The following is a 24,907-nucleotide window of genomic DNA, read 5'->3' as shown; positions in this document are numbered from 1 at the left end:
CTACCCCCCTCCTCCCTCCTCTCATTTTTCTGCCCTGCAGCCCTCTTGTTCCAGCTGAGAGAATAGCTCCTGGTTCCTGGTTTCGGGCCGTTGAGTGGTACATGGCACAGAGAGAGAGAGAGAGAGAGAGAGAGAGAGAGAACAGAGGTATGTGGAATTTCCATTGACCATGACGTGCGTGGCAAGAGAGGCAGTTAGCCCCGGGGACGAAGCACGAAGAGGGACGTTTGAGAGTTGCTGCAAAAGAGAGAGAGAGATTTGTGGAATATGCATAAATCAGAAGTGATATCTAAACCGCGGCCTTTTAGCTCTGCACATCAGGGCCAAGATGGTGGCGCGGCGGCGGTGTTGTTTTGGTGAGGGAGGGAGGAGGAGGAGGATGGTGCAGAAGGAAACAGGTGATGGTCAGCGATAGGAGTTTGGCTGCGGGGTCAGACCCAGATACACACAGTGACCTGGAGCGCTCGCTTGACACGGCCGCCATCGTTCCTTATAGCACTTGAACCCTTTTAACCGAGGCCATAAAGAATCGAAGAGCGCCTCTGCCCTCCTCTGCCTGCCCCAGTTTCTCTCTCCGCCTCTCCATCTCCATCTCTCTCTCTCTCCTTTCCCTTTTAATATCCCTCTCTTTCTCTCAACTTCACTTGTTTCTGAGAGAGTGCTTCCATCCGCCATTTGACTATCGCCAGTTTGTCCTCTCCCTCTCCCCCTCTCTCTCTCTCTGTCTCTCTGTCTCATTTGCTCACTCTCCTTCTCTCACTCCGTGTCTGTCTGTCTGTCCTTGTGCCCAGGTTTTTTTAGTTGGCATGGTTCCTGTTTGTTTTCAGCCATTTTGGGGACTTGCAGTGCTCGTAACAAACTGCTTAAATGGCGTCCTCTTGCTTGCTCTCCCACTCTGTCTCCCTCTGCCTCTCCCTCCCTCTCCCTATCGCTGGGCTTTGTGTATATAAAGTAGTGTGTGTGTGTGTGTGTGTGTGCATGTAGAGAGAGAGGGAGAGAGAGAGAGAGAGAGAACAACACTTCCAAATAAAAAGAAGATTGGATTCAGAGGGGGTTGGGGTAGTGGGGGGGTGAGGGGGGGAGAGGGGTGGGGGGTGTGGAGGGGGGGATTCACTTGCTGGAAAAAGAGCAAAAACACTAAGAATCGTGTGTCAGAGGCAAAACTGGAGTGAGAGAGGAGAGCAGCCGAGGGAGAGAGAGAGAGAGAGACAGAGCAGAGGGAGAGTTAGAGCAAGAAAGGGGGAGTGAGTGAGAGAGAGGGAGCGAGCGAGTCAGAGTGTGAGAATCGCTCCTGCCCTCTGTCTTCACACACTGCTGCCTGTGTGTGTGTGTGTGTGTGTGTGTGTGTGTGTGTGTATGTGTGTGTGGTGTGTGTGTGTGCGCCGCCTCTCCCTGCGCTCTCTCTCTCACACTCAGACGTGCGCATACACAGACCGAGGGGGAGAGAGAGAGAGAGAGAGAGAGAGAGGGAGTGTGAGGGGAGAGGGAGAGAACACATCGCAGCAGAGATGCAGCAGGAGGTTTTCCGAGGTACGTTCTCTTGTATGCTTGCCTTCCTGAGAGAGAGAGAGCGAGAGAGGGAGAGAGAATGAGGGGAAGAGAGGCTGAATACTGTTGTTTTCCTGCTTGTTTTCGCTTCACTCCGTTGCTGTGGCGGTTGTTTCGCACGTGAAGAGGAGAAGAAGGTTTTTATTTTAATGTGCGTGCGCTGGGTGTGAGTGTTCGTGGGTGTGCGTATTTATGCGCGGCTGTGCAGTGCGTGTTTGTGCACGGTTGTGCGTATTCATGTGTGCCTGTGCTCTGTGTGTGTGCGTGTGTGCGTGTGTGTGTGTGCCAATAAGAGGCCTTGTCTCCCTCATCCTCCCCTCTGTCGCTGGCGCACCACGCAGTTCTTTTTCAGGAGCGATGACTCGTTTCGAGATTGTGATGAAACTTTTAATTTATCGAAGCCTCTTGCGTCCCTGTGATTCACCCCAGACGGGGGGGTGGGTGGGGGGGGTGCCGCCGGCACACGTCAGAACAGCCGTTAAACATGATGTGGGCTTTGTTGTTGGGGGAAACCTTGTCTTGCCATGGTGGGCCGATCTGCCACCCCTGTCCATCAACTTACTAACAAGATAAGAGGGAGGAAGAGTTTGGAGAAAAACTTGCATCTAGGCTATGGTAAACATCTCTAATTCTACCGAGCCATCCCGTCTCTTATTTCCGTTGTGGGCCAGCCCAGTGTGTCCTCCATTTTACCGTATAGCCTACCAGTCTGTTGTTTTGTTGGGGGTTGTCTCTCATAGAGCAGCAGAGGGCATTTTGATGTCACCAGCCCTGTTGTTGCTGCCCTAAGCCCTACTTTTTCCAAAACAACAGAGCGTCTGCAGCCAACTATTCCACATTCCTGGTTTCCATGGATGCCGACCCAAGCCCCGGCGCTCAATGTATGGAAAATATGATCCACAATGCCACAGGGGTGTAGGGGTCATAGGTCAGGTGATGAGAAGTGTGGTTTCTCTCTGCTCTGTGATGTCGCACGGTTGAAGGTGCTGATGAGGAGTCAGGCTTTTCAGTTTGGTTGTTTGTGTTTTGGCCGCACATGATGTCAAACAACATTAGATGAAGCTAACCTGCCGTATTTACCGTTGGGCCTTTTCCTAACCTGGACACATAAGCGCCGATGTGCAAGTGTCATGGAGTGCAAGACCTGGCTGATAGCTTTGTTTACATTATGCTGTTTTTAAAAATCTGACATGAACTTATTGGATGTTGACGTGCCACTGTATTGTTGCACTTGTGAAACTGGTGCAGCGCTTCATTTGATCTGAACTGCCATCCTAACAGTTACAGTATATGCTGACCGTGGTAACATGTGGCTCCGGCTAAACCTTGCTAACACTAAAATGCTTTTCAGTTGTTTTACACCGAAAACTCCAAAGGGGCTTTCACTGCACCTTCAAGAGGGACTGTGCGTGAAATTGAAAATGATTTTGGGGAAATTACCTCAAAAAGGTCACTGGTGTAGTGTTACTGCTCTCCTGGGGTACTGTTTTGGCCTTACTCTCTCCTAATGCTTCCCATGATTCTGTTACAGTGGGCAGAATTATGGGAATTACGTGCTGGGTTGAGAGCTAACAGACCGTGGAGAGTATATGGCGTTTTAGACATGGGCAGGTCTGCTGGTGCGTGGAGTGGCATGCGAAATCACCGCGATACCACAGTTTACGCTTGGGGAGGGGGAGGAACGAGGGCATGCAGTCAGTCACGCTGAGTGGGATCTGAAAGACAAGGAAACCATGAAATCTGAACATGGAAGAGATGTGTTTGAAGTTACCCCCCTCCCTCCCCACCCCACCACCACTACCACCTCCAGTCTCCCTTTACCCTTCTCCTCAACCACTCCCCACCCCATACCAACTTCCCTTCCCCTTTCCTCCTCCTCCTCCTCTCTCCCTCCTTCTATCCCATCTGGCTGGCTCTACCATGCTCTCTTGGCCGGGGGGTTGTGGAGAGTTCAGTACCCCTTCTTGCTAACGATGCCCCCCCACCCCACCCACACACACCCTCACACATACACACACTCCTCACACACACACACACACACACACACACCCTCCTCTTCACAGACCAACTGCTGCTCTAATGGTTGGGCCCCTCTGGCTGCCCCTCACTGGGGAGAAAGCCCAACCGACACCTTCCTCTTCCCACATGCTCCTCGCCGCTGGCTCACCGGCTGGAACACCGAGGCCCCCCACATTCCGCCTTGCAGGCACTCCCTCATGGCCCCACACACTCACGCACACACACACACACACACACACACACACACACACACACACTGACATAATGACCATACATCACAGCTAAAGATACAGTTAATGGCGAGAGTATCGGCAAAACGGAGTCGACTTGATCGTGTTAGCTGTATTCTGACGAAACTTATAGTTCAGCTAGAAAGATGAAAATGAGGCAAAAGTACCGGTTGTCAGCTATTTACATTCACTTTGAAATGTAAAAGCAAATTTAGTGGCACTTAACCAGCATTAAAGTTGTCAGTTGCTGTGATCAGACCTTTAATCCCCAGTGAGCATAGGTATTGGACCAAATTGCTAAAATTTAAGTTACTTCAGAACCAAATAAAGTTCATTTTTGGTTGCATGTGCTTTTTGGTAACTAATAACTGTGTGACATTTATGACCCATTAGTGCCACTAGATTCATAAGGTCTTCCTTTACTGTAAGATGAATCTTAATGGTTGTTTGTCTGTCAGCACACATACTAGTTTCAGTGTGGAATAAACAGATTGCTCTGTGGCTGGTTCAATGTCCAGGCCTTGAGCTGGCGTACCTGCCAAAAACCTTTGCCATGCTGCCACCGTGCCTAAAGTTATGCAAGGCCACTTTAGCAGTGATATTCCTCATGACTGATTTTCCCATTGAATTCAATGGAATACTTGCTCAGGGTCTTCAAGGTCATAAAGTCATCTTTTTTTCAGATGCAAGAGGCGGAGTATCTCAAAGTAAAATACTAAGATGTCTGCTGATCTGGATTGGTCACACAATTCAAGCGGTTAGTTCATGTTAGGGGTTTTGAGACAAACGGCACTCTAATTTCCTTGAACTTAATTGGTTTCAAAACTTCTACTGAGCTGAAAGTGGGGGACTAATCTGCAAGTTTGAGCTACTTCTCAAGATTTAACATTGAAGCGAAGAAGTACAAATTTAATCAGTGCATCGCAGAAAGTATGCCTCTGCCCCAGCGCGTTTGCCACTGACTGCCACCGTAGAGCCTCGGCGATTATATGTAAGGCAATGCGTTTGGTGTAATGTGTTTTTTCATTTATGTGAGACTAGTTAGTCATTTTTCCTGCACCAGCTGAGCACCTGTTCTTGCTATGCGGTTTTGTAGTGCCGCAAGCGTAAATAGATGAACAGTTCTCAGGCCGACTAACATGTTTGTTTGCGCAGAGCATCCTGTTGCAGAGAGGCGTGGGGACAGGGTTGCTCTTTGTTTTGATTTTGCTTTAGGGTTCTTGCCACTTTGAGGGTCACGTTTGTTTGTGTGTCTGCGTGTGATAGGGAAGGTTGTGTGTGCGTTTGTGTGTTTGTGTGTGTTATCTGTGTATCCACACGTCTCTACGAATAAGAGTGATGACAGTGCTTTCATGCGTGTCCTATGCGTCTGAGTACACATTTCTGTCTGTGTACGTTTAAGCATATTTAAAGCGTATTTAAAGCTGCCTGTCACGGTCGGCCAGTGTCGTGCAGGCTGTGCTTGTGGAGAGGCTGTGTGCGTCACAGGGAGATGAAGAAAAAGAGCGAGGGGGCGTCATACGCATTTTCCTGTCCGCGGCGCAAGCATCAGATGAAATGGTGACATTTTTAGCCCTAGCACCGTCTCTCAATGTGTCCGCCCACTTGTAGCAGGCTGGCGCTTGACATAAGGGATTTCCTGCACAACATCTATCGCTCAGTAAATGTGAGAGTGACAGCGAAGGCCTATTTCAATGCACGTCCACAAAATAGTGCAAGCCTGGTCAGAAAAAAGTGTGCATTGTTGTTTTTAGCCCTTAATAACCATAGATAGTCATAAAAAGGCATGACATGGTTTGTTGTCCCAATACAACATACAATATGTGCCATTGCCTTTACTAAATACATTAATATACACTTTTGTTTTCAATCTGTCTATAGTTCGTTCCACCTGTGCCCTCAGTCGCTGTGGCGTGTTGCACTTGGATTCACCCTTTTGTTTTGCATGTCATTTACAAGCCGGCCCATCCATGTAAAACTAGTTTGTTTATGCCTGTGTGTCTTGCCCATAGGCATGTATGGGAGAACGTACAGTGTTGTGTGCATGCCAGTTTGTGTGTGCATGTCTGTTTGCATGTCTGTTCGCATGCATGTTTGTGTGTGTGTGTGTGTGTGTGTGTGTGTGTGTGTGTGTGTGCATGTTTGTGTGTTTGTCTGTGTGTTTGTGTGTGTGTGTGTGTATGTGTGTGTGCGTGTTTGCCTGGGCTCCTGTCTGTCTGACAGTGCAGTGTGTCTGACTGTTCCTGTTTCAAACCCCTCCTTTCTCCTCTCTCTCTCTCTCTCTCTCTGTCTCTTGCTCTCTCACTAACCCTCACTCTCTTTCTCTCTCTCCCTTTTTCTATCACCCTTTCGCTCTCCCTACCCTCTCTCTCTCTCTCTCTCTCTCTCTCTCTCTCCCTCCTCTTCCCTCTGCAATAACAGTGCTGACCTAGTTTCTGCCTGTTCAGGGCTGCCTGTGGAATTTTACAGCGGCCTGCCTTCCTGGCTGCTTTGCTGCTTGAAAACGCAGGCAGAAAAGCATGACTGAGGATTTTTCTTCTCGTCGCATCATTATGGCCTTATACTGTCTCCATTTCCCTCCCCAGTCTGCAGACCCCACCACATGCTCCCATTTTAAATAAGTAATAACAATAAATTGCCTATCGCAGGCGAATCTGCAGCTAGCTTATGCATGAAGAATTTGCAGGAGGACTGTATCCGCCACCATGGCGGTTGTATTAGAATGGAAATGGGAAGTGCCCGTCGCTCATCCTCTCGAGCTTAGCTGAGATTGTACCGGATGCAGAGGGCGGAAAAACACCCCTTCTCCGCACACACGCATGCACTCTCCCTCCCTTCTCCTCTCCCCCTCTTTCCTTCCCTCCCGCCCTTGCCTTCACAAATAAATGGTTAGAGTCATGCCCGGCAGATACTAGCCACTGCCAGGAATGGCTAACAAGGCAGTGATCACAGCCACCCCTTTCCTTTAGTCTGCTTAAAGAGCAAGAGAGTGGGACTATTTTTATGTGCGCCAAGGCCATGGATGCAAGTCAACACTCTATTCTGAGGGAATCTTGATTAAATCTGAATGCCTTCCAATTAGGCAAAGGGAATGTTGTGTCACAGCCGAGAGAGATGGATCTCTGGAATGCCTTTCTGAAGGCTTGGCTGTGGCACGCTGAAATCTAAACCAGCACTGCCGCAGATTCATTCCTTCCCCCTACCCGCTCCCTCCTCTCACTCACCATTCCTGGCTGAGCTGTTGGAGCTCAGCATTGCTGGGGCATTTGGGTTTCTTTGCCGTTCTCAAAAGTGTTCCGTAAGCGCCATGACTGCTATCGCAAAAGCTCTCGGTATACTGTCATTTCTCTGCTTTATGCCGTGTGAATTTGCATGTTTTGCGTTCATCTTGGGCTGTTTATAATGCTAATACCTTCTTTCTGATTTGTCTTTCAGATTTCGGGGGCTGGTCATGGTGTCCGGTGAGAAGGTGTGGGACCCCCTCCGTGCGGGCCTCCTTCAGTCACGTCTGAGTGAACAGCACCTGGCCGCTGGGCACGCTCCACTCTGCGACCTCGCACACATCACAACCAAGGACGCCACGTGCCACCGGAGTCAGCGGTCGTCACCCCTGTCTTCCCTGCCACTGACGGTAGTGGCTCTAGACACCCTTCACTCAGCGCAGGCCTCCTCTTCTGGCCTACTATCACCGTTCCACCTGACTGACAACTTCTGCCCCACCCGCTGCGGCTCCAGCGGGGTCGGAGGACTACACGAGCCGAGCCGTTGTCTTGGAGTGGCCTCTCAGCCTGAAGCAGAGGAGGAGGAAGGGGAGGCTGAGCAGCTGGAGATGAAGGGTAAAAGGCACGGAGGCCGCGGAGAAGCTGCAATGGGGGACAGGCTGGAGGACATGGCTGATGGGCCTAAGAATGATAAAATCACCCTAACCTTCCCACTTAGCGCCGCCCCCCTGCCTGCCTCTCTGACCTCTCCAAACCACTGTCGCAGCTCCTCCTCGTCCTCCCCTTCCCCCCACCGACGGCGGCCGTCCTCCAAGGGCTCGGACGAGGGGTCGCTGTGGAAACTGGATGCTACCATGGACGTAAAGCACAGACCTTTTAAGCCCCCCAGGCACGAGAGCTCTCCGTCCTCTTCGCCCTCCTCCTCCTCATCTCCCATGACTGTTAATGCGCTTATCAGGAAAGATATAAAATCCCCCTCTCCTCTGAAGTGCTCCAAAGTCAATCCAGAGACTCAGTTCAACAGGTTTCCCCCGAGGTCCTCCAGCGGGTCTGTAGGGGGCTGTTACGGAGGGGATGGGTGGGGTGAGAGACACAGGGCGGCCAACGGAACGGCCTCACCCTCTCAGACCGCCCAGATCCTCTTCAACCTGGGCACTTCAGCCTATCAGAGCCAGAGAGGCGGGGACACACACACAGAGAGGAAAGAGAAAATAACAGGAAGACCAGGTGGGAAGGTGGGAAGCCCTCATGGACCAAATCTTCATCCTCCCACCCTCCACCTCCCTCCCCCGCTACCACCTCCTCCTCCTCCCCCCTCTGAGGCTCTCACCGCTCCCCCCCACCCGTCCTCCTTCCCCCCCACTGATGGCCTGAAGCCCGAGCTGATCTGCGGAGTGTGCCACCGGCTCTTCAGCTCGGCCTCCTCGCTAACGGTCCACATGCGGCTGCACCGCGGCAGCCGGGCCCTCAGCTGCCGTTATTGTGGCAAAGCCTTCATCCACAGCAAGAGACTGCAGTCCCACGAGGCGTGTTGCAGGGCTTCAGGCCTACCCTCCAACAGCCTGGGGCCTCCCTCGCTCACTGTCCAGCCGAAGGAGGAGCCGCTGGAGGAGGGTGAGGTGAGAGTGGAAGGGGGAGTGATTGTGGGAAGTGCAGGAGCTATAGACAGCAGTAAGGCACGGCCAGGGAAGAAAGCGCGGAGTCTCCTGGCCCGTATCCAAGGCGATGATGCAGCAGCCGCTGAGCTGCTGGGGGGCGATGAGAACCATTTTGTGAAGGTGGTAGATGGCACTGTCATTTACTTCTGCTCTGTGTGCGAGCGGTCTTACATGACGCTATCCAGCCTCAAGCGTCACTCCAATGTGCATTCATGGCGCCGCAAATATCCGTGTCATTTTTGCGACAAAGTCTTTGCCCTGGCTGAGTACCGCACAAAGCATGAGGTGTGGCACACAGGGGAGCGTCGCTACCAGTGCATCTTCTGCTGGGATGCCTTCGCCACCTACTACAATCTCAAAACACACCAGAAGACCATCCACGGCATTAACCCCAGCCTCATCTCCAGCGAAAAGACAGCCAACGGTGGCTACAAGCAGAAAGTTAATGCCCTTAAGCTCTATCGCCTTCTCCCCATGCGCTCCCAGAAGAGACCCTACAAGACCTACAGTGATGGTTTGCCCAACGGCCTGCTTCTGCCACCAACTGAACCATCCTCCCTTCCCCTGCCCCTGGGCCTGGACTGCGCTCTGGGCCCTGGAGACCTCCAGAGCCTCATCAGTGGGGCCCACCCTCAGAGTATGAAGCCTGACCCAGATGCCTTCCCTGATGGCTTCCCTGTTTCTATGGCTGTGGAGCACAGGGACCTCTCCACATTAGCGCCCCTCCCCCAAACAGACATGCCCCAAGTGAGAAAACATGAGAGTGAGGCCTTAGAGCTAGAGCAGGGAAGAGGCAGTGGCAGCTTCAAAATGTCTAGTAATAGCAAAACCAAAACTCCCAAGACCGGTAGAGGCACAGAAACAAGCATGTCTTCTGTGATAACGTATGGCCATACAAAACCCTCCGTCATAGTTCATGGAACAGCAGTGTCATCCTCTGTCATTGTTCATAGCAACCAGGTCACCTCTGGGAGTGGCAAAAGCCCACTGAACAGCTCCTCCCCTGAAAGCAGCGACAGTCAGACATCCCACAAGGCCAGTCCCAGGCCAATCAAAAAGCAAAGGGAGAATGCAGACAGCCATAGAAAGAGGTCCAGAGACAGTTCAGACATCACAGAGGAGGGCTCAAGGGGCAGACAGGATGCAGAGACAGGCAGATCTTATCACAAATCCCGCAAGTCCCACAGCAAGAGTGACATGTCTAACGCAAAGCAGTTGTCAGCATCTGGAGGGTCACAGGTGAAAGGGGCAGGGCCGCTGTGCCAGATTACTGTACGTATCGGCGAGGAGGCCATTGTCAAGCGCAGCATCTCTGAGACAGACCTCAGGAGAGACAAGAGCCACTCTCCTCCAAAAACCAAGCGGAGTGAAACGTCATCTGTGCGGGACGCCAAGGAGCCCCGCCACTCTCACTCCCACCACCATCACCACAAGCACCGTGTTCACCGCAGAGCCAGCCTGGGAGCTGAGGAGGAGAGGACAGGAGGAGGCTGTGAGGAGGAGGTCAGGAAAAAGATTTCCAAATCCCCCGATGAAGTGAGGGAGTACTACTTTCGTCAAGAGGTGCGTGAGCAAGGGGACAGTGACCACGACATGGAGGACAATTTATGGCGGCCTTACTACTCCTACAAGCCCAAGAGAAAGGCCCAAGCTCATCTCCAGAGGGCCAAGAGCTGGCAGAGGAAGCTGAAATACAAACGCTCCCTCCGGCTGATGAGGAGGGCAGAAAGGCTTAAAAACCATGTGAACAAGGAGACAGATATAACACAAGATGAGGATGAGGATGGGGATGGAAAGATGGAGGAGCTAGGCCTGGAAGAGGTGGGAGGTGATGAGGAGGAGGTAGCGGAGGCTGAAAAAATGTCAAAAAGTAACACGGAGAAGGAAGAGGGAAAAATTAAAGATTATCCCTCTGTCCCTTCGAAGGAGAAAAACAAAGAGGCGGAGGAACAGGTTGAGGAAGCTTGTCCTGAGGCTTCCACCCCTCCTCTGCACTCTCCAAAGCCTCCTCTGTCTACCTCAGCGGCTCCTATGGGAATAAAGAGGCGGCCTTGGACTAATGGGAATGCAGCAGAGTGTGGTACATGTGGCCGCTGGTTCTCTAGCCCCAGGAAGCGAGACAAACATGAGTTGAGCCATCTGCTTGAGTTTGTCTGCCTCTTCTGCCGTGCCACTTTCCCCTCAAGGGACAAGTTGGAGGATCACCAGAGAGCCCAGCATCCCAAGCCTACCGAAGCGTCCCCTGTGCCCCCTAAAGTGGGACTTAACGAACGAGGTGAAGGGGTTGGGGTCAGAGCCGTGTCAGAGACGGCAAAGTATGAAGAGGAAAAAGAGGGAGGGGTAGGCGCAGTAGTGAGGAGGAGTTCCAGTCCAAGTCGCCTAAGCAGGAGAGCGTTAGCACGGCACACCTGTCCACAGTGTCATAAGGTGTGCAAGACATCCTCAGCGCTAACCCGCCATATCCGGCGCCATGAGTTAAGCAGTTCCCCAGAGAGAGAGAAGGACGACAGAGACTCAGAGCCAAAAGCAGCAGAGACAATGGTTAACACTGTTAGTAGAGACCTAGAGACTGAAAAGGCACAGGTTCCCACTGCTCTGTCTGTTTCGGTTATCAGCTATTCAACGCCTGACCCATCCAGTAGCGGTGACTGTTTAGCATCACAGCAGCGTGAAAGCCATCTCAGCGAACTGAAAGATGAACAACAGATAGCAGAATCCTATGACAAACCTGAACTGACAGAACTCAAACCTGCAGCTCCTGAGAGAGAACCCAGCCCACAAATCATAAACCCTCCATTAGATAGCCCGGTTAAACTCACGCCCCCCAAACCCGAATTCACGCCTCCCACGCCTGTCACACCCTCTACTCTCCAGAGTGTGCTAGTCATGAACGGATCTGAATGTCTGGACTACCGCACACCCAGGAAGAAGAACCTAGAGAGCCAGATCCACAGAATACCCAGCCCCGCGCACCTCATGGCACCCACCAACACCTCTCCAAATGTGCCCATGACCTCACAGACCAGAATAACCACTGCTGCTCCTCCTGTTTCCATGACAACAGCTCCCAGCTCTGAGGTGGGATTCATGAAACGGGAAGGGGTCATTATGGATAGAGAGAGGCAGGGTGGGAATGGTATGTTTCTACATGCGGGTTACGAGGAGCCACCTTTGGTCCAAGATCTCAGAGTCCCATCCCTGTCCAGGAGCCCCTCTCCGAACGAAGCACAAGACCTGACCATGTCCTCTATACTAGCCAGAGAGAGGGAGATGGAGAGGCAGATAGAGAAAGAGAGGGAGATGGAGAGACAGAGAGAAAGAGAGAGGGAGAGGGAGAGAGAGAAACAAATGGAGAAAGAGAGAGAAATGGAGACAGAGAGGCTCCAGCAAATGAGCAGAGCTGCCCACCTCCCAGAGGAGGGGGTCGCTCTCTTGGTCCCTAAAGAGGAGCCCCTGAGCCCTGCGCCGTCCCCCCAGCACATCCCCATTCAAACCACTATAAATGGACCCTCCTTGCCCCGGCACACTCCCAAGTCCCCCTGCCGGTCCCCCAACGCTATTGGACTCTTAGCTCAAGTCACTCGCCATGCTCACCACACCTCGCAAGGCCTCGACAGGCTCACGCTGCCCACTGGAGCAGCTGGTGCCGGCGACCGCCCGTCTGCCCATGCCCTGCTTCTCCCCCGAGCCCCCCCGCCACCTGAGCCTGAGCACCAGGACACCACATCTTCCAGAGACTCCCAACAGGGGGAGGCCGCCTCAGTGGGCTACCCCGCCCAGGATTTCCCCTTACCCCTTATTGTACCGAGCGGCTACCGCTCGGGCAAGAAGCAGGAGGAGAACCTGCTCATGTCCTCCTATCCTGCTGGAGCTCTTCCCTTCGGACCGCTGGGGAAGGTGATTGTCCCTAACGGCGGGGACCTGGCCAAGCTGCCCTTCTACCCGGACCCCTACCAGCTGCTCTACGGGCCCCAGCTGCTGGCCTACCCCTATAACCTGGCCGCTCTTCCTGTGGCTCTGAACATGATGGCACCTGGGGGGGACAAGGTGGAGCCACTGCCCTTCCTCCCTGCTATCTTCAATTACGCAGCCACTGCTGGGCCCTATATGGGCGCAGCGCCTCACCCCCTTGTGGCCAATCCCAGCCTCTACAGCAGCAGCAGTGGCAGTGGCAAGAAGCACCGGGACAGCAGCAGCGGCAAACCGTAGGACACAAACGCACTATAACTAAGGAATATATTTCAAAGGGGACGGCCTGGCCTGTTGAGGATGGGGGAGGGGGAGGGGTGCGTGCTCGCTGGGTTACTGAGTACACTCGCACAGCACCCCTGCCTCTCTTTTGTTCAGTAGAGATCAGAGCTAGGCATGAAATCAGGAGTAGGGGTGAAGGGAGGAGAAGAAGCAAAGAAACGGGGAGGAGAGGCAGATATTTACAGTGACGTGTCATTACTCCCCTCTCTTTCCTCCTGTTCACCTTTCTCCGTGTTTCTCCTGTCTTGCTGTAGTGTGTTGTAGTTCTAGAGCTTGATTAATCTTCCTCTCTGACTCATTATGATATTATCTATAATATAAGAATAAGAACTGCTAACAGGGTGTGTGTTGTGTGAAAAATTAGTTCAGTCTGCTTCCCTTTATAGTGACTGCATAATGAGGATAAACGCTCTTCTGGGAAGGCTTGTGTGGGCAAGGATAAGGGATGAGACAGAAGAGTCCTTACTCGACACAGTTGGAGGTAGAGCATTAAACAACACAAACCTTGTGTGTGTGTGTGTGTGTGTGTGTGTGTGTGTGTTTGTATGGGTGTGAGTGAATGAGGATACTGATGTATTCCGTTGTCAAACTATCCGTGAAAGTTATATATGAGCATGTACATGCACAGTATGTAAGGATTTGTGCATGCAGAAGTGGGCTTATGCAGGTATTAGTGTGTGTGGGTGAGTATGTATGCATATATGTGTGCGTGTGTGTATGCTGTGTGCGTGTGATGGAGTATGTGCATGAATGGCTAGAGTATGCCACCGAAGCGCTGATCATTCCATGTGGTTCTGAGGCGCACACAGCATTCCTACTCTAGTTGGACTAGCTACTGTAGGTCAGTGCGTAGAAGTGCATTTAGAAGTGATTCCTCATATCCAAATCATTAAGAAGTCAATGCTATGGCTGGACGTGAGTCTATGACAATGACAGATCATCTGACCGTGTGGCCAGATGATGCTCTGTAGGATCTGCATAGCGTTCACCGTAGTTTTTACCTTATGTGCACAATAGAAAAGTAGTGGTCACTTAAAGGGGATAATGTCGACACTTGTAGCTGCTTTGGATATGTAGCTGGCCACTGGGTAAGAATCTTAGGCTCGTAGACCATTGCACTTCCGGTTTTCATCTCATGTCCTTCACGTAAAAAAAAGAGAAAAGAATAAAAATCAGTCAGCCTTCATCTTCAGTAGCCTTTTTTTCCTCTTCCAAAGGCACACTCCATTTCCTAGGCCAGGAAGAAGAAAGCGAGAGTAAGGAAGGAAAAAGAAAAATGGATTCAGGGTATAGAGTTATTTCTGGACAGGGAAAGAAATAGATGGGCACAGAAAGGCAGGAATCTGAGTCAGAAGCCCCTACAGAAAGGACTTTGTGGACAAAAACTTTCTGTCCTACTCCCCGACTGAGGGGGCATTGGAAAGAGTCTGAACTATTTCCTTCTTTTCTGCCCTGCGTCATTTGCTAAGAGCTAGGATAAGGCTGAGCTAAGCAGCCAAAGTAGTGGCCGAAACTCCCCGGATGCCCCCCTGGGCCTTTTTTTGTTATGTGTAATGTTATCTCTATATGTTTTTGTTTGTTTGTTTTGTTACAATATGTTGTTGTTTATGTTGTTTAGCCCCCTTTTACCAGTTGGAAGTGGCTTCAGTGAAAAGGGGGGATTTGAGTACACTTAAAAATATGAATGTAAATTTAGTCATGAGGTTAATGAAGTACAACTGCATTAATGGTAGATTGGTTTCAGTTCTTTTGTTTTTTGACACAATAACCTGTTAAAGAACCGTATAACGTCTGGTATGCATATATACAGTAGTCCTAGGAACATGTCAATAAACTTGGGTTCTGTATCCACAAAGCATGAGCAACACTTGCTTCCTAACAGTTTATATCCTCAGAAAATCTGGCATTGTGCGCACAGCTTTTGTTTCTTTTTCCTTTTGTATTTTTGGCTTCTCAACCTTCCATATCTCTGTAGTCCTTTATTTTACTCATTATAGAGCGGAGTTTGGATAAAAGGTTCCACAATACTAGCTGCCACATTTATTTCTCACAATCACTATCTAGGAGCTGTTCAGTTCTCCCTCCTCCCTCAAGCACACACTCACACACTGCACCACGTCTGAGTGAAGCACACGTGTGTCAGTGTGTGTGCATGTGTGTGTGCGATGGTACCGGGGCGCTGTTTGGTTCAGGCAGGAGTGTGAAAACACAGCGTGACCAACTGCAGGGGCGCACAAGCATCCCCTTGGGTGTGGTTACAAGCCTTTTGCGTGTGTGTGCCGTGTGTGTACGTGTTTTGTGTAAGAGAGCGAGTGACTCTGCGTGAATAAGAAAACCAAAATAAATCTGCCTAAGCAGCATATCCCTTGGCAGTATATGGGCCGCCTGTTTTTTTTTTTTTTTTGTTGACATTTTTCAGTGGGTTAGTTCCAGTGTAAACCTCTCTAGCCAAGCCTTGCTGTCTCCAAACTACACTATCTGAAGCCATTCCTGTAGATGGACATGTTTGTGTTTTTGGACCATTTCTTATGCCATAGTTTGCCGTCACGGTTATCATACAGACCAAAAGCATGCAAATTGACGTATTGTAGTGACTGGACTGGAATCTGGTGGTAATATACAACTATTTACTGTATGTTTTAGTTTAAATGAATGTGCCTCTGCTTTGATATTTAAATTATAATTATCTATAGTGAGATGTGGATCTGCCAGATTTCAACTGTTAAGGTGCCTTGTTATGGCATAAGAAATTTGAATAGTAAATGAACGATTTCTTGAAAAATGACAAATATGATCTGGAGATAGATCTCATGGCTTAGTTTGCTATGAAGCTGGTCATAGATGTAGGGGTGTGGCTAAACTGTTTTGGTATTGTGTACATGTCTAGGGTAATACTGTGCCATATAGAGCCCACAAAATATGTTAATGTTATTTTTAAAAGATGTTTTAATGTTGCCTGATGACTTTGTCTTTAGATTTGATACAAAGGCTTGTAGCCACAGCTCTCCCAAAGTCTGTAGTCTCCTTTTCCAACACTCTTCTTGTTCTCTCTCTCCTCTTGTTTCCGTCTCCCTTTCTTTCTCTTTGCTGCAATCAAACAAAATAAAGTATTAACCTGATGACCCAACAGAATGTGCTCTAGTCTGGTCTCATGTTTTTTTTTTAAATGATGTCTTTATTATAGATTATAAGCTGATCCAGAGCACTTAATATGAACCATGTGCTTAAAGTTGGTGGCTGCCTGGTTTTGCATCATTTGATCCTCCCTGTGCGTTCTCTAGTGAAATGTGCGTTGTTGAACATTTTGTGAATTGGCGAAAGTAGAATGACTTGTGGATGAATTTGCACTGTGGGCTTGTCCTGGCGAGAAAGCCCTCCCTTTAGGCAAGGTGTATCAAAGAGGGACAGCAGGGAGGCCTAGAGGTTAGAGGACCAGGGGTCAAGTCCCGTCGGCAACCATCCGCACCCTGCTGAGGTGATTAACACACCCAATCCCTACCAGCTGGTCTGTAGCTGAACCTGACCTCTGACCTATAGGAGGAGGACAAGGGAAAAGATAATTCATAAAATATCACATATTTAATCTATCATTTCATCCATATTACATCACATTTCACTCAAAGGCTGGTAAGTAATATTCATGTAAACAATGTCAGTCCGTTTCCAGTTTGCTCATCAGGGGTTCAACAAAATCACCTTTTTCCTTACTGGCTCCAAGTTGTTGGCCCTAACAAAAGCTCCCACTATGGGAGGTGTGATGTCATTAAAGTAGGAGGCTGCCATTTTTAAGCATGTGGTCCATTGTTTGGTATTGACACTGTGCCTTCAGTATTAATCTCTTCTGTTTCCTCTCGTGAATGTTACCCCGATCTTTGAGCGCTCCCTTCACTCCATGGTGTGTACCTTTAAGTCGTATTCAAGCATTAGCGTTTTTTTTTTCTATATTTGTAAAAAAATATGTCATGTCCCGGAAGAGATGTATTATAGGGTTAAATTTCTAACAGGGTTGCTGAGGTATAAACCAAGGGGTTGATTACACCCAGCTTGTGGCTGAATGAGGAGCTGAATTCTAACAGTCTTTGAAAACGTTCTGTATGAACACCTTCCCACTAGTGACACTCAGTGGCTCAAATGGGAACAGTCGGCTTGGTGACTCACTCATCTTTGAACTCCCAAAAATATGCCATGATGTCAGGGATGATTTTATTATCAATGTCCCAGACTTGAATTAAGGAGCGTCTCGGAAATGGAGATAATGTCCCAAAATCATGGACATTTTCTTACAATGTCGAGCGTAAGAAAATGATGCATTTGTGGCCTTGGGGATGGTTGTGAATTTTGTTTCTTCACAAAGTCCAAGTGTGAGCATTGCTTTCCTGCTATAAATTCAGTCTTTCGGCGTAACGAAGCATTGGGGAATACACCTCTAATGTGAGAGTAGAACTTCATTAGATACTTCAAATGGCATGGAAAATCTTTGGATGTTGCATATAAATAAGGAAGATTGTACATTTTGGTGCAACACAACGGCTAACAGGCTAACTTCAAATGCTCCATCAACAGCTGAATCACAGATTGTTTACTGATTGTTCATTTCTGTTTTCTGTGTGTGGGTGTGTGTGTCTGTGTGTGTGTGTGTGTGTGTTGCACTTTTCCCAGCATTACCATATCCTTCCTGGAAGGAGATTGTATCATAGGAATGCTGCCAGCAGAAAAGAATAAAGAGTTGTGTGCCTTGAAGCATAATTCCCCTCTCATCTTCTCTCTCTCTCTCTCTCTCTCTCTCCCTCTCTCTCTCACTCCACTCTGCAACACACACAGACACACTGAGTCATAGCTTGCAGCGGCCAGTCAAGGTTCCTGTGTAATGGGTAAACACACATCAGTGGTTTGGCTAAGGTCACTCACCCGGCCGCAGTCCTGTCCATGCTACTATCACCACAAAGGCAGAGGATATCTACAGTCTGAAGGAAATACAAAAGAAATTGATTTTGTATGTTGAATTCCTAATTAAGTTGGCTTCTTAAATAACAGCCCCTTATTGATATCACATCTTCCTTTCTCTATCCTCTCTTTGTTAAGCTATCTTTCTTTTTTCTTTTTTTTACCTCCTGCTGCCCACTCAATTTCTTTCACCCACATTTTCGCAAACATCCGGACAGTCAAAACTCAGATCAAACACTCCCTCCTGGGGATCAATAACCCATGTCACTGACCACTGCCTGTTTGCCCTCTGCTCCCTGGACCCCAGGACAGTGCACCAGCTCACGCCACTGTACTCCACTGTCTGGTGCTGACTCCCCCTGAGCTCGTCCCGCCACCTGTATCCCAGGCCAGTTCGGAGTGAGCGGACCACCCTAAGGCTCAGGAGACCGCACACCGGGGCGTGAAGTGGAAAACAATGACAGGTGGACTGCTGCTCGCTGTGAGCCTCGCTCTGCTGGGATGGGGAGCCGAGGGGCAAGAGAACGGACGGGGTAAGGTACGTTCACATGCCATGCAAGGATCATAATGTGTGTGGTTGTACTTATTGTGGCCCAAAATATGTATTATATATCATTGGAAAGCCCTTGCTGAGCTCTGTCTGTTGGTGAAAAGAACACATCTGTAACCATAGACAAAATTAAACAAAAGACTCAAGTGAAAACCCTAGATTAAATGTGATGCGTAGAGGGCGTAACCGCATTCAGTAACTTTTTATAGCATTATCAGTTTCCTGAACCTTAATCTCTGTAAAAGCAGGAATAGTTCCTACGCTATGTTTTGAATAAAAAAGATGCAATCGTTTATTTTGTTTTTGCTCTGCTATAAAATTAGGAAAAGGGCACCTGAGCCACTATTTCTTAACAATGTGAGGATGGGCATGGTGATCTAAGATTTTTTGTGCAAACCATGCTCTGTAGTCATTCTGTATTTTATAAGATTTTGAGACAGAACAGTGACAATAGACAGGAAACATGGATTGCAGTGTGAAAGTCTAACATGAGCCATTAACAAACTCATTCAGCTGATGTACAGCAGCGCAGATGTAAATTCAAAGACCTGCTTAGTCTTGTACATGAAACCCAAGCCAGCACAGCAGGACTTTGCTCAGTCTGTGGGAGGAGAAGTCAACACATTGACCACAACACGGCTTAACACGCTTCACCCACGTTTGGTTATAACCCATCACTCTTTCTACTGAATTGATTGGTTTTCCCAGAAAGTTTGACATTGCTCAGTGTAAGTGGATATACAGTGGGTGGATGCCTTGTGATTCTTTTTGTCAGTGAATCATCATTGATTTTGCACTTCTTTGTCATAACTCATCGCTCAATTTCTGTGGCTTTCAAACTCTCGTCAATCAAGATATCCAACAAGAAAATACAAAAGCAAGGTTTGGTGAATGTGAGGAGTGCAGAATAAGGAAGTGAATTAATGATTTAAGCCTAATGAAACTTGTGTCCTCCAGAAAGAAGTCTCAGGCCGGGGTCCGGTGTACCTCGGCCAGCAGAGAGACATCTGGAAGCCGCTGATCCAGACGACAGCCAACCTCAGTGAGCTCCAAAGGTACGGCAGCCGTCCCAGCAGAGAGCCACCGCATCAGCTCGACGGTGACTGGTCACTCCAGACACTGTGGTGTGAAATCTGTGACCAAGGAGGCAAGGGAAGGCTCACTGCATTTTTGGAGAATTCAAACAAGACCCAATAACCTCTTGAACTGTGATTTTCCCCTTAAATTTCCCCTTAAATAGCTTCAAAATATTTTTTTTCCATACTGTACGACAATTTCACATACATTTTCTGTATCTGCTCGTTCCAACGCTTCACTGAAGCTATAGCTGCTTATATTGAGTGCAATATTCAAATATTCAAGATGGCATTTTTTATGGCTGCACCATTACATCAAATAGAAAAAAATTACATATTTGGTATCTTTAGAAACCTTGGGATCTTGACTAGAATTTGAAATAAAGTTCTGTGGGCTTGAGCAACGCTTGGCCACACAACATGTGCTTGCAATGATGGATCCACCGGTGGGACGGTGGGGTGGATTAATGCATCTCTAGTTTAATTATTGATTAATGTATCTCTCTAAATCTTTGAGCATCACAACTATATCAGTACAAGCAGTGGAGGCTGGAGGCTCAGATAGTTGAGGAGGACAAGTCTCCTTAAATAGTGGGGTAAAAGACTATGGCCCAAAAATGTGTGGCTATCAGATCTACTGTATTAAAGTCTAAAACAACCTGCTTTTTAAGAAAAACGCTTAAAAAATGGTGAGGATCATCTTTCTTATCCTCTATGGACCAGCCTCCTCGTGAAAAGAAGTCTATTCTGTCTATTCTGTTCTATTCTGTTGCAGTATCAAGTCGACCTTCGAGTTCCGGACGTTTGACCCAGAAGGTGCAGTTTTCTACGGCGACACCAAACACGGGGATGACTGGTTCATCTTGTCCCTGAGAGAGGGCATCCCTGAGATGCAGATCAGCGAAGGCAACATCCTCATCAGTGTGACGGGCGGCCCCAAGCTCAACGATGGGAAGTGGCACCTGGTAAGACCGACACAACACCGTCTCAGTCACAATGTCTGTTGTGACGAGTCATCTAGTCTTGCATTTAGTCTTAAATACTATTTTGTGTGAAGTGAAAAACAATGTGATAAGTGGGGAGAGAGAATTTCACTTGTTTCCAATGCAGATCAATTTTCTTTCTGGATTTTTTTTTTTTATATCAAGTGACAATATCTTCAAATAAAGCAGATCACTCCACTAATACCAAGATAGTGTCATTTAATTCAATAAAAGTTGTTTTGCATTGGAAATAAGTGGAATTTTCTCATCCCATTGGCAGATTTCCCAACTTGTTTAAAGAAAAATAAGATTTTAAGACATAAAGGGCATAAAGGCGTACTGTATAATTTTGTAAAGAGGTGAAGCTTAGGGAAATACAAGTTCCCATGAATGCCTACGAAGTTGAAGACTTGATCTACATAGTATCAGTGTGTTAACTGCTTGTCTAATCCCTTTAACATGAACTTTTGGTCTGGTTCCTCTTGTGTGTCTTGTGGCGCCGCCAAGCTGGAGCTGAGCAGCGTGGGGAAGTTTGTGATCCTGGAGGTGGACGGGTCGAAGGCGCTGGTGGTCGGCCTGCAGTCCATCGAGCCGGACGACGTTACTTCAGGGGAACTCCGGCTGGCCCTCGGCGGGATCCTGGTCGACACGAAGAAGATGATTGTTCAGGTACAGCGTGTTAAAGGACAACTCCAACCTCAAATTTACACTGTTAGATATCCTCAACCTGTGGTGTTCAGTGTGTTCCAGGAGTTATTTTGAGGTGAAGAAGTCTTGTAATTTACCTTATTGTTGTACCCACTTTCCAGAAGTGCATTCTGGTCTATTGAGGCGAAGGTGAAGAAATTGGTCTCTCTGCCTCTTCTACAATGGATTTCTCCCTGAAAAGATAGTTTAACATCTGTACAAAATAGTGAATCTAGAAAGAAGCCCTCGCTCTTTGATTCTGAGGGACTGACACCAAAACCTGACGTTTACGATGAGTGCTTTAGATCGCTGAAAATGTTTCTCCTATCAAACTCCACTGTAGCTGGGCTGGAAATATCTCCATGTGACGTCACGGTGTCTAAATTTGGCCAGTTATCAAGGGGAATAAGCAAATGTGTCTCTTTCTCTCTCTGTCACTGTCTTTCTGTGTGTGTGTGTGTTTGTACATTTGTGAACACATCACACGTGCCAACTCCCTCTCTCTCTTGTGTGTTTCTGTGCAGTTCGAGCCGCAGATGGACGGCTGTGTGCGGGAAGGCAGCTGGCTAAACCTCTCCATTCCCTGGGAGACAGAGGCGGAGGAGCTGTGGCCCTGCTATCAAAACATCCAACCTGGCAGTTACTTCCCTGGCACTGGGTTCGCCGTTTTCAGCACCTCAGGTGGGAACAGAGCGCTCGATTACGCAAGAGTTTGGCGAGTGCTGCTAACACACCTTCACTCAATAACAAGCTTTCCAGTTGTCCTGTAATGCACGCTTGCATTATCTAGGACAATTCATTCATTCATTTTTTTTTATTTCATTCAATTTCATTTAATTTCCTCATTTGCTCTAATCAAATAAGATAGCTGAACTCTTTTGTAATTTATGACTCTGGCTAGGTTAGAGATACAGAGAGAGAGTCTACCATACATTGAATTTGGCCTTTGTTTGTTTACCACCTAAAAAATTTTTTTTACCCCTAATGCATGGAATCATTGTTTTCAGTGCAAACTCTGAAAATATCATAAAACATATCAAAAAATTGTATCAAATAACACATCAATAATATGAGAATAGGCTGTTTGTAATCACAGGCGATAACTGCATCTATCAGAGGGTTAATGTTTTTTTTAACCAGTTTTCAGTCAACATCTCTAATTTTCATTGTGAAACTGCTGTGAATGGTTAACAGACAATAATTGGAAGTGGGTTTTTTAGGGGGGGGGGTTTACTGGATGTTTGACAGGTCACTCAAACACAAATTGTTAATTTATTATGTAAATTGACATTTTGTCGTAGTTTTCCCTATTGAGGCAGAGCAGAGCGGGGTGAAGATTGAAATGTGGGGAGAGTTCAATCAGATGGATGGGACCGTCCTGAGCATCAAGGCCCCCGGGCAGGAGGTGATGCTGGCAGTAGAGGCCAATAATAACACAAAGGTACGCACACACACCAGATATAATAATCCCTGGCATTTGTTATAAACTGCTGAGTGGCATTTACCACCCACTTAATGCAATGCTGTCGTATCTCAGTATGTTATGTTTTCTGCTTAATGTCCTTGTACTGGAAGAAAAACATAAAATAATCAAGGAAGGTGTATTCGATTACACCTGACAAGACTGGAAAAAACTGCTCAGGACCTCTGAATCATCTACTCACCGCCATACATAAACACACACACACACACACACACTCACACACACACTGAAGACCACAAAGCCTTTTTTCCATAGAGTTAAGTCCTGTCTCTCTCTTGTATTTGCAGGAGGTCACACTCACCTTCGGTAAAGATAAAATCATTTTGGCAGAAAGTATCAAGAGACTGGCGATAATCTTTCAGACGGATTTACTGCAACTGCTGAAAGACGGGGAGCCATCAGAGGCCAAAAGGCTATCTGTCACCGCAGAGAGCCACCCGGGCTACCTGACCACATGGAGAGAGGGCCGACTTGCCTTTGGAGGTCTCCTAGGTGAGATTACACTGCAACATCTCACATCCCAAGTCTAAATGTAGAACAGCAAGTCAAGGCCAAGTCAAGTCCATGTAATTAATGTCAAGTCTCAAGTCTAAATGTAGAACAGCAAGTCAAGTCAGAACAAATCAAGAGTCCAGTATCAATTTAATATCTTAAAGAAAACTAAATATCTAGGACTTTTCAATGCAATATGGTTTTAATAGGATAAAAACTTGGTAAGAGCATCATGAGTTTGATTTCTATAATCAGTTTCAACTTCAATAAATTCAATCATTCCATACAAATTCAGACAACAGAATTGAAATTCAGTCGTCTGATGGAACAAATCTCATCACTTTCAATCTAAGTCATTTACACAAACACAAGATCTTTTGTCAAGACTTTAGAAACCTTTTCAAGTCAGCAAAGTACAAGTCAGAGTCAAGTCTCAAGTCTTCTCTTCATGCATCAAGTTAAGTCTCAAGCAGTTAAAATTGTGACTCGAGTCCAAGTCATGTGACTCGAGTCCCCACCTCTGTCACTTTCTCAAAGCGGGCTTTTATAGTATTGAATCATTTCTGTGAAGCTGTGATAAATAAGCACTTACTGTCTGGTGAGCGCAATTTGGTTTGCAGACAGGGTTTTCGCAGTAAAAACACACAATAAAAACACATAATGAAAAGCAATACGACAGCAACAGCAATAAAAACAGATAACATAAAAACACAATAAAACACATAACAAATTGCCACAAAATATATCCATATAGACCAACATCAGACCAGACAAGGAGTCAACAGCTGAAGAGAGTGCAATAAAATAATAATAATAATAATAATAATAAACATTATTTGTATAGCACCTTTCTTAACAGTGTTACAAAGTGCTACAAAATACAGCAGTAAAACAGAATAAAACATCACAAAAAAGGATCAGAGAACATAATAAAAAAAAGTAAAATATGAGGAAAAGATATAAAAAAGGACAGTAAAACCAAAGCATGAAGAAGTGGCTCCTGTTTTTCTCTTTTCAGGTGAAGGTGAGGACGATGTTGGCTCCCACTTTCTGACAGGCTGCCTGGAGAAGATCCAGGTCCAGGGGAAGGACTTGGACCTGGACTCGGCTGTCAAGCACGCGTCAGTCTCCTCTTACAGCTGCCCCGCGTAGATCGTGAAAGAATGCATTGTAGACGTGGACTGAGGCATTTGGCTTCCATGCCTGTCTTCTTTTGCCTGTTGGCCAAAATGCCATGTAAAAGACACCTTGTGATTGTTTGAATAACAGAGAGAAAGGGATGAAGTCGAGAAAGAAAGCTTTTTAAGAGTAGACTAGTCTGAATATATGGCATCTATGGAGTTGTGCATAATGACACCTTGATTTTACATTTAAGTTTTATCATTAGGCCACTAACACTCATGCTGTAGTCTGATCTGGCGTACGCATCTATTTGCTTCTAAAATGTGCATAATTTAAAATAAAATATAAATAATATGCTGTTTGATGGATATATTTTCCACCAGCCCCATTTAACAGAATATACTGATTCATCTGAGAGATGTGAGTGATTTTCTTATCTTGGTACTTACAGCAATGTGCTTCTGAATAAAAGATGTCACTCTTTAATCTAGCTATCCATGAATACTGCAATGGATAAGGCAAAATAAGACCAATTGGCGCTTTGAGGATCTTCACCCACTGTGATGATAAGTTAATTACAGGTGAAATGTGTGTGTGTGTGTGTGTGTGTGTGAGAGAGAGAGAGAGAGAGAGAGAGAGAGAG

The 24,907-nt window shown here is 47.4% G+C and overlaps 2 protein-coding genes across 2 annotated transcripts; both read left to right on the top strand.

Annotated features, from left to right (window-relative positions):
• The first annotated feature begins 1,313 nt into the window (after positions 1-1,313).
• zbtb4 (zinc finger and BTB domain containing 4) lies at positions 1,314-16,059 on the top strand. Its single transcript, XM_071909457.2, has 2 exons — positions 1,314-1,530; positions 7,233-16,059. The coding sequence occupies exon 2, from the start codon at positions 7,249-7,251 to the stop codon at positions 12,883-12,885; it is 5,637 nt and encodes a 1,878-aa protein (XP_071765558.1). The 5' UTR covers positions 1,314-1,530; positions 7,233-7,248; the 3' UTR covers positions 12,886-16,059.
• Positions 16,060-17,786: 1,727 nt separating this feature from the next.
• Positions 17,787-24,586, top strand: shbg (sex hormone-binding globulin). The gene is made up of 9 exons (XM_078291823.1): positions 17,787-17,920; positions 18,179-18,409; positions 19,379-19,476; positions 20,273-20,462; positions 20,988-21,149; positions 21,692-21,848; positions 22,469-22,608; positions 22,938-23,142; positions 24,161-24,586. The coding sequence occupies exons 2-9, from the start codon at positions 18,329-18,331 to the stop codon at positions 24,292-24,294; spliced, it is 1,167 nt and encodes a 388-aa protein (XP_078147949.1). The 5' UTR covers positions 17,787-17,920; positions 18,179-18,328; the 3' UTR covers positions 24,295-24,586.
• The last annotated feature ends 321 nt before the right edge of the window (positions 24,587-24,907 follow it).

Source organism: Centroberyx gerrardi, chromosome 23, assembly GCF_048128805.1.
Source record: "Centroberyx gerrardi isolate f3 chromosome 23, fCenGer3.hap1.cur.20231027, whole genome shotgun sequence".
Lineage (NCBI taxonomy): Eukaryota > Metazoa > Chordata > Actinopteri > Beryciformes > Berycidae > Centroberyx > Centroberyx gerrardi.
The sequence above is the reverse complement of the archived record's forward strand: the minus strand, read 5'-3'. Positions and strand labels throughout refer to the sequence as shown.